The sequence below is a fragment of the Pongo pygmaeus genome, chromosome 12 (assembly GCF_028885625.2).
Source record: "Pongo pygmaeus isolate AG05252 chromosome 12, NHGRI_mPonPyg2-v2.0_pri, whole genome shotgun sequence".
Lineage (NCBI taxonomy): Eukaryota > Metazoa > Chordata > Mammalia > Primates > Hominidae > Pongo > Pongo pygmaeus.
In genome coordinates this window covers 79,908,538-79,918,778 of record NC_072385.2, presented here as the reverse complement: position 1 = coordinate 79,918,778, position 10,241 = coordinate 79,908,538, and the positions used below count along the sequence as shown (strand labels likewise).

The following is a 10,241-nucleotide window of genomic DNA, read 5'->3' as shown; positions in this document are numbered from 1 at the left end:
CAGCCTGGGTGACAAAGCAAGACTCTGTCTCCAAAAAAAAAAAAAAAAAAAAAAGTGACTGAATAGGAAAACGTGTTCTTTAATAAACGTAAGAGATATTCAAGTCTAAATAAAATAATAATGATAATAACAAATTCTACACCACAGTTGTATACACTTCCAGTGAAGCTTTATGCATTCCATTCTGAGCTCCTAGCACCAGGTAAACACGAATCATAGGTGGAAATATGCCAAGTTTAGCACTAGAAGCAACATCACAGTTTATTAGCAAAATAAAGCAGAAAATGGTCAGGTAAATAAATATTACAACATATAATGTACTGGTGATGAAGCTGCAATAAAGTAATATAAGTGAGGTTTACAATTTTTTTTTTTTTTTTTACTGGGAAGGCTAGTTGTAAACATAAACATTCTCATTAAACTACTGGCCCTCAAAACCTAACCTATCTCACAACCAATAATCATCTTTCGACTACAAAATCATAAAAACTTGTACTCTGTGGCTCTTTTGTCTCGATGATTTTTCAGAGAAAAAAATGAACTGTGTTAAGTAGTTTCACTGATTTATCCATCTTGAATAGCTGCCAGTTCTGGAACCTCATACATCCTCAGAACGTCTTCATAGAGCAAATAATTATGCAGGCTTCTGGGAAGTGGCAACTGACTAATATAACTGTCAGACCGTAGACGTTCTGATTTTAGACTGGACCGAATTTCCAAACGACAAAGATGGGTCAGGGATGGAACAGTGGCTGGAGAAACAAAAAAAGCAAGGTGAAACTTTTTTAAACAGAGAGATGTAATAGCACATAAAGGTAAATTCATTTTTTTCCCCCAAGTCTTAGTAATAAAAGTGATATACTGCTTGAAAGAAGACTACTTTGAGTCAGTATGACCACAATAAACCTTATTTATTCTTTTCTACAGCCTTCAACTGGCTCCTCTCCCTCCAGTTTGTTGGCCACACATTCAAAGTCAGTATCCAGGGCCGCAAACACTAAATCCTCAAATTCTAAAGATCTGTCAATACCTGCACTTAAGAAATGGATGAACCAACTTTAGAAATGGTAGAAGCTCACAGGAGCAAATGCTACCTTCTTCTTAATCTATTTCATTACAAATGGTTTCCAGACCTATCACATCAAGTGAATAGATGTACAGCTTGCAAGTTTTCCTTTTTATCCATAACATAAAATGAAAATTTTTAATTGGTTCTGAGAGAAAGGGAGTATTTATTGAGTGCCTTCTATGCCATAAGCCCATGTACTTCACTCAAATTCTCTTTTTATCTTCATTAACTTCATGAAGTATATATTATCAGGCTATTGTAGAGATTTAAAAAAACAACTTTCCAAAGTCACAGAGCTAGTAAGAAGCAGAGCCAGGATTCAAACTCAGATCTGAACCCAAAGCATGTGTGTGTGTGTGTGTGTGTGTGTGTGTGTGTGTGTGTATCTGGCAAGGCACTGCAGCCAAAAGCTAACTATCAATTAAAGGACAATCCACATGCACATAATTAAGAACTGTATGATAGGCCAGGCGCGGTGGCTCATGCCTGTAATCCCAGTACTTTGGGAGGCTGAGGCGGGCAGATCACCTGACGTCAGGAGTTCAAAACCAGCCTGACCAACATGGTGAAACACCGTCTCTACTAAAAATACAAAATTAGCTTGGCGTGGTGGCAAATGCCTGTAATCCCAGCTACTAGGGAGGCTGAGGCAAAATAATTGCTTGAACCTGGAAGGCGGAGGTTGCAGTGAGCCGACATCACGCCAGTGCACTCCAGCCTGGGCAACAAGAGCGAAACTCCGTCTCAAAAAAAAAAAAAAAGAATCATATGATAGCAGTTTCATTTTCCAAGATGAAAAGTGTTAAATAAAGAAGTTAATGTCTGCTTTTATGTGAATCAGACCTAAAGCCTTTTGTTAATTCAAGAAATCTTTTATAAATCCCTGTGAAATTTAACAATGATGAACAGACCAGGATCAGAGCATCAAAGACAAGTACTATCAAGAGCACAGCTGATACCAGACCAGCTAGTCTGATTCCAGGTATAAGGTTCTTTAAACTCTAATACCCATAGGGCTTGAGACCAATTAATTCTCTAACATCTTCAATATCTTCCAGGCCACAGAAGTTAACTCATCATCGTTTTTAGTTTACTAGTTTAGGTTTAGTTTAGTTTATTCAGAATTAAAGAAATCACTCAAACTGGTGTTTCAAAATGCCAAATAAGAAAGCAAAAGTTACTGATTTTGTACATAAAACCTAAGTCTAAGCTGGGCATTTTCTTAAACCATGAGTCATAGATTCCCTATTATAAATAATAAGATTACAGTATCTATAGTATATAGCACACTTATTTCCAACTTTTTTCATATCCATATCTTACTTAAATTTGACCCTTTTCTGTAAACTTAAAGGAGAAATGATGGTTCTCACATGAAAGATGGGAAGACACAGGTAAAGGGGCCACTGGAGGAAGTTGCAGGAATACATATGGAAAGCACGCCCAAGCTGCCAACACCACTGTTTTCCAAAGGTTTAAGTAGATTGACTATGTTCAACTATCAAGTATAAGGAAGCCCTCTTAGTAGGATCATGAACAATAATTGGTCAGTTAATAGAAACTCACCTTAAAGCAGGTGACCACAACACCATACATACTTTAAACATTCTAATTTAAAATGGATACATGAACACATCTAGAATGCAACATCTATGGCTTGCAGTTTATTTATGTATTTTTTACTCACCACTATATAAATAAGGATGCAGTTTCACTTTCTTTGAGTTACAGCATGGATTTAAAGGCATGTATGAAACAAGGTGAGTGCATAATCCTTCCATATTTTTACAGGTTTTTTTGCTTTCAGTTGTTGTAGCCACATCTATTTCAATATCTATTTCTGTTCTGTGGTTATGTTTATCAAGTCTTTTGCATTCTACTTTGCCTTAACAGAAACAATGATTCTCTTTTCACACTCATAATTCATTAGCTTGTGCAATCTGGAATTATTTAACTACAATAATATGCACAATGTAATAAAAAGTTTCAGAAATAAACATAACTGCTGTTTGGTAAGCACACACCTCTGCTGGTAGGAACACTGGCATTCTAGAGTGTAGCTGGCCAGCTGCAAACACAGAGCATGCCAATGGACACAGTCAGATGGAAATGAAAGAGAAAATGACAAGACTGGTTAATCCAGTGTATGTTTTTAAAGTGAAGTTGGTTAAGAGAATTTCTACTTATATTCAGTTAGAGTTTAACAGGCATCTGTTAAATTGAATCTCTTCATTCTGCACATTCTTAGGAACATGAATACTTACCACACAACCAGAAGGAAGATAAAGGATAGCTGTGCAACCTGGAGGAGAGCTCCTCACTTGGAGATAATGGATCCTTAATGATGCTCCAGCTTCTCAGAGTGGACAGACTACACTGGCTTAAAATTCTATGGGCTGACTGGGAAGAGCTCCTCCAGATGCCCTAAAACTTCATGTAGTGCTGACCAGCTTTTCTAGATTGTGTGACTACATCACTGGAGGTCTATCTTTAAAGCTTAATAAATCATTTGTTTATGCTAATTATGTGTGTAGAAGCTTAACCATTAGTGATCAAGCCACACTAGACCAGTTCGTATTTGTTAGGAGAAGCTTAAGTGACTTGCCCACTGAGATACTGCACATCAACAACATAGCTATTGTTAACTAGATCTCAATGATTTGACTCCCAGTCCAGGGTTCTTTAAACTGTGATAAGCTCAATATAATTCTCCAACATCTTCTAAACCACTGAAACTATCATAAATTTCAGAATATCTTTCCATTTAATAATAAAAAAGGAAAAGTATAGCTACTTCAGGTATTGGTTCAAATTTTAATTGCACCATTTTGGTTTTCCTTCTAAGAGCACAACAGATCACTGGTCTAATGAACAATTAGAGGTAAGAACTATGTTCGGCTGAACTGAGGGAGTCTTTCATGTGTAGATTATTAACACAGACAATAATATGCCTGTCAGTGCCATTTTAGTTTAATATGCCAGTAAATACTAAGGGAATTTTATAACCATATACGCAATATTTCAAAGCACACAAAATCCCTATTAAAGTTTTAGTGACGCATAGTATTTCCAGACGTGTTGCCACTAGGCTAGAAGATCAAGCCATGCCTTGAATTTGTAATACGAAAAGGCCACAGAAGCTGTATGTAAAACATACTTTCATGAAAACCTATTAAAACTATTAAAACTATATTTTAGTTTTGTTAAATACATCTCCATGTTCTTGGATTATGGCAGTGATTGTAACCTAGAAAATGATGTCTGAAACCATGCTACACTTTTAAGTCACTTTTCTGACCCAATCATTTTTATTCAGTATGTTAAACTTGGTTTATCCATAGCTCTATTAGCAAATGAGTAATATTTAACTTTTAATTCCTATACAGAATTCCTCTATTTTGTTCATTTTGTTATATGTACTGGCAGAACAATCAAAATAGAAGACTACATGTTGTTATATAAAGTTTTGTTAAAATCAAAAGCAGACACAATGATCAAAATAAACGTCACAATTCTTAATTCATTATGCTTATAAATGCCAACTTTACTATAGCACAAAACTATATCTATACCATACACACCCACTATATTTTCTACATTCATCTCTAGCCCGCCCTCAGGCCAATGTTCAAACAACCTATCTGCCTGAACTACATTTCTCTGGTTCTTTTGAAATGTTTTGCACATCAAATGTATTTATCTGACTTCTGAGACATCTACTACCATTTTTATTTTCATCATTAATATATTGTCTTTCTCAAAAACCACATGATTATCTCAATAGATGCAGAAAAGGCCTTTGACAAAATTCAACAACCCTTCATGCTAAAAACTCTCAATAAATTAGGAATTGATGGGACGTATCTCAAAATAATAAGAGCTATTTATGACAAACCCACAGCCAATATCATACTGAATGGGCAAAAACTGGAAGCATTCCCTTTGAAAACTGGCACAAGACAGGGACGCCCTCTCTCACCACTTCTATTCAACATAGTGTTGGAAGTTCTGGCCAGGGCAATTAGGCAGGAGAAGGAAATCAAGGGTATTCAATTAGGAAAAGAGGAAGTCAAATTGTCCCTGTTTGCAGATGACATGATAGTATATCTAGAAAACCCCATTGTCTCAGCCCAAAATCTCCTTAAGCTGATAAGCAACTTCAGCAAAGTCTCAGGATACAAAATCAATGTGCAAAAATCACAGGCATTCTTATACATCAATAACAGACAGACAGAGAGCCAAATCATGAGTGAACTCCCATTCACAATTGCTTCAAAGAGAATAAAATACCTAGGAATCCAACTTACAAGGGATGTGAAAGACCTCTTCAAGGAGAACTACAAACCACTGCTCAAGGAAATAAAAGAGGATACAAACAAATGGAAGAACATTCCATGCTCATGGGTAGGAAGAATCAATATCATGAAAATGGCCATCCTTCCCAAGGTAATTTACAGATTCAATGCCATCCCCATCAAGCTACCAATGACTTTCTTCACAGAATTGGAAAAAACTACTTTAAAGTTCATATGGAACCAAAAAAGAGCCCACATCGCCAAGTCAATCCTAAGCCAAAAGAACAAAGCCGGAGGCATCACACTACCTGACTTCAAACTATACTACAAGGCTACAGTAACCAAAACAGCATGGTACTGGTACCAAAACAGAGATATAGATCAATGGAACAGAACAGAGTCCTCAGAAATAATGCCACATATCTACAACTATCTGATCTTTGACAAACCTGACAAAAACAAGAAATGGGGAAAGGATTCCCTATTTAATAAATGGTGCTGGGAAAACTGGCTAGCCATATGTAGAAAGCTGAAACTGGATCCCTTCCTTACACCTTATACAAAAATCAATTCAAGATGGATTAAAGACTTAAATGTTAGACCTAAAACCATAAAAACCCTAGAAGAAAACCTAGGCATTACCATTCAGGACATAGGCATGGGCAAGGACTTCATGTCTAAAACACCAAAAGCAATGGCAACAAAAGCCAAAATTGACAAATGGGATCTAATTAAACTCAAGAGCTTCTGCACAGCAAAAGAAACTACCATCAGAGTGAACAGGCAACCTACAAAATGGGAGAAAATTTTCGCAACCTACTCATCTGACAAAGGGCTAATATCCAGAATCTACAATGAACTCCAACAAATTTACAAGAAAAAAACAAAAAACTCCATCAAAAAGTGGGCGAAGGACATGAACAGACACTTCTCAAAAGAAGACATTTATGCAACCAAAAAACACATGAAAAAATGCTCACCATCACTGGCCATCAGAGAAATGCAAATCAAAACCACAATGAGATACCATCTCACACCAGTTAGAATGGCAATCATTAAAAAGTCAGGAAACAACAGGTGCTGGAGAGGATGTGGAGAAATAGGAACACTTTTACACTGTTGGTGGGATTGTAGACTAGTTCAACCCTTGTGGAAGTCAGTGTGGCGATTCCTCAGGGATCTAGAACTAGAAATTCCATTCGACCCAGCCATCCCATTACTGGGTATATACCCAAAGGACTATAAATCATGCTGCTATAAAGACACATGCACACGTATGTTTATTGCCGCATTATTCACAATAGCAAAGACTTGGAACCAACCCAAATGTCCAACAATGATAGACTGGATTAAGAAAATGTGGCACATATACACCATGGAATACTATGCAGCCATAAAAAATGATGAGTTCATGTCCTTTGTAGGGACATGGATGAAATTGGAAATCATCATTCTCAGTAAACTATCGCAAGAACAAAAAACCAAACACCGCATATTCTCACTCATAGGTGGGAATTGAACAATGAGAACACATGGACACAGGAAGGGGAACATCACACTTCGGGGACTGTTGTGGGGTGGGGGGAGGGGGGAGGGATAGCATTGAGAGATATACCTAATGCTAGATGACGAGTTGGTGGGTGCAGCGCACCAGCATGGCACATGTATACATATGTAACTTACCTGCACATTGCGCACATGTACCATAAAATCTAAAGTATAATAATAATAATAATAATAATAATAATAATAAAAGAAAAAATATATATATATTGTCTTTCTGGTTGGCTTCCATCCTTTTGTGCCCAATTTTTCTTAATTTACTTGTGTTGTCTCTCTCACTGACTATAACTAAAACCGCTAGAGAAAACACAAAAAGCAAGTAACTGAGAACTCTGAAAAATAAGTAATAGATTAGGACATGAAGTCAAAACAATAGGAATGGCCAGTATAGAGGAATGACCAGTATAGAGGCAATGAATGGATTAAATGGAAAAGCACCATCTAGTAGTAACACCTGGGCTGGCGCTGAAGAGCCAATATTAACTAGCTGTGTGACCTTGGGCAAGTCATCTAAAAACTCTGACTTTCAGTTCCCCTTCTATAAAATGAGAATAATGCCTCATCTACAAAATGGGCATAATGACACTTCCCTGCATCAAAAGGCTGTTGATGAGGTTCAAGTTGGAACACATTTGCAAAAGCATTTTATAAAGTGAAGTACCACACAAATCCTAGGCACTAGAGAATCTAGTGATCTCTAAATGTTTTGATTACACACTAAATTAGTAAAGTCTCTGACCACAGAACTCAGTATATATTTTACATATAAATTACATGTATACTATTAACCAAACATTATTTGTACTACAAAATAAATTAAAATAAGCCAATATAAAATAAGATATATACTTTAAATAATTTCATTTTTAAAGGTATAAGACTCCTTTAAATATTAATATTTTAACAAGAACAAGGTGATGGACTAGGCTTTATTAATTTAATTCTTAGTGATCTAGCAATTCCAAGAGTTGGTTCTAAGCCCAGTTTATTCTGATACATGGATGTAGCTGAAACAAGATCTAAATGGGAGAAGTACATTGTGGCTTAGCTGAACTAAATCAGGATTCTATTCTAGCCTATCTAGCAATTATGAAAAAGTTATTGTCAAAATTCATCTGGTAAATTTCTATTTTTTCCTGATATCAATCAGTTTATAAGCTAATCAGAAAGTTTTGCATTTTTACTAAATGGAGTTCAAAACAGAGGGGAACAATTTCCAAGTGTTTTAAGTATGTCAATGAAAGAGTTTTTCCAGGTGATATATACCACTTTTCACAAGAAAATCACATAACAATAGAAATATTTCCTAGTACCTATTTTCAAAATCATGTCCACATAGCAAAAGTTTCTTTCAGTGCTTGGCTTTAACCTTGTTGCGGGGCATGGAGGGGAGTTCCTTTCAGAAGGCAGTTACTTCTCACTCAGTTAAAATGTCATCTCTTCCCTAAATCAACAGAATTTTTACAAAATACGTGGTAGGTTGCATAGCTATTTATCGCCAAGAAAGAAAAAGCTCAAGAAAATTGGAAAAGTTGTATTTTTGTAAAAGAAAAGCACATATTTTATCTTTGAGCTTAAGGGTTCTTTTATATACTGTATCACAGATAATGAGCAAAACTTTGGATGTATAAACAATAACTACGGTCACTCCCACCTCATTATAAAGTACTGCAAAGACTCTAATATATTTTAAAGGTCATGCTTCAGGAAAGTATCCACAATGACACTATTTCGTACAATTCTGGATTCAACTCCTCTCCTATACCAGCCTATGAATGATGCAGTAAACTCATTTCATGTTATCTCCATTACCTTACATTTGGAGAAAAGCAGCCACCAATCCTTCAATGGTCATCCTTACACACTTTTCCAAAACACATCATTCTGTTAAATAAGCCATTACTGTTGCCAATACAGCCATGCACTGCGTAAAGATGTTTTAGTAAACAACGGACCACATATATGATGGTGGCCCCATAAGATTATAATGGAGCTGAAAAATTCCTATTATCTAGTGATGTCACAGGTGTCATAACATCAACTAATCTTTTTATAAATTTAGTGTGGCCTAAGTATATGGCGTTAAAGTCTATAGTAGCATACAGTAATGTCTGAGGCCTTCACATTCACTCTCCACTCACTCATTGATATCACCCAGAGCAATTTCCAGTCCTGCAAGTTCCATTCATAGTAAGTGCCCTACACAGATCTACCATTTTTTATCTTTTGTGCTGTTTTATTTGTTTGTTTGTTTTGTTTTGTTTTGAGACAGAGTCTCACTCTGTCGCCAGGCTGGAGTGTAGTGGCACGATCTCAGCTCACTGCAACTTTGCCTCCCAGGTTCAAGCAATCCTCCTGCCTCAGCCTCCCGAGTTGCTGGGATTACAGGCGCCCGCCACTATGCCCAGCTAATTTTTGTATTTTTGGTAGAGACAGGATTTCACCATGTTGGCCAGGCTGGTCTCAAACTCCTGAGCTCAGGTGATCCGCCCGCCTCAGCCTCCCAAAGTGCTGGGATTACAGGTGTGAGCCACCGTGCTCGGCCTATGCTGTATTTTTACTGTACTTTTCCTATGTTTAGAAACACAAATACTTACCAATGTGTTACAACTGCCTATAGTATTCAGCACAGTAACATGCTGTACAAGTCTGTGGCCTAGGAGCAACAGGCTATACTACATAGCCTCAGGTGTGTAGTAGGCTCTACCATCTAGTTTATATAAGAATACTTTATGATATTTGCACAATGACAAAATCGCCTAACAAAGCACTTCTCAGACTGTATCCCCGTTGTTAATACACTTCACTGTATCTCTTTTCTGGTGCATTTTTCCTTTAGTGGCTCTTAAAAAATTGTCTATTCTCTCAATAGAATCTTAACAAATACCGTTAAGTTGTAACACGTTATAAATACCACAAATCTCCTTCCAACTTAGTATACCAAACTTTCTATCTGCAGGTTTTTTTTAAAAAAACTCTTCTTTAATGCTTTAGCAATGTTTTCTATGCTCCTTTAACAACATTTGCTAATAAGGAATGCATTTTGTTTTGTCCTCATATTATTTCAGCCAGTTTTACTGTGGCAGGAAGAACATGTGTTTCCCCAATGGTCTGTGACTTTTTGTCTTTTGCTATTGAATAAGAAAACTCAAAAAGAATTCTAAGCCTTTATCATTATGTTTAGTAAATTTTGTAAAAAATAATGGACTGGGCATCCTAGGACTTAAACATTGAGAAAAAAAATCACAGGGTTTGTCCTCATGTTCCAAATGTGTAGATTAGAGTGTCTTGCTGAGTATGATTCTTTCATTAGC

At 36.5% G+C, this 10,241-nt stretch overlaps 1 protein-coding gene across 3 annotated transcripts in view; it reads right to left on the bottom strand.

The window, feature by feature from the left end:
• Positions 1-235: 235 nt before the first annotated feature.
• Positions 236-10,241, bottom strand: part of ASB3 (ankyrin repeat and SOCS box containing 3) — a 123,625-nt gene continuing 113,619 nt past the window's right edge. For all 3 annotated transcript variants that reach the window (XM_054476183.2, XM_054476188.2, XM_054476189.2), the window contains one exon: positions 236-752. In XM_054476183.2, the coding sequence (XP_054332158.1) occupies positions 565-752 (188 nt within the window). In that variant the 3' untranslated portion in view covers positions 236-564. The remainder of the gene's footprint in view (positions 753-10,241) is intronic.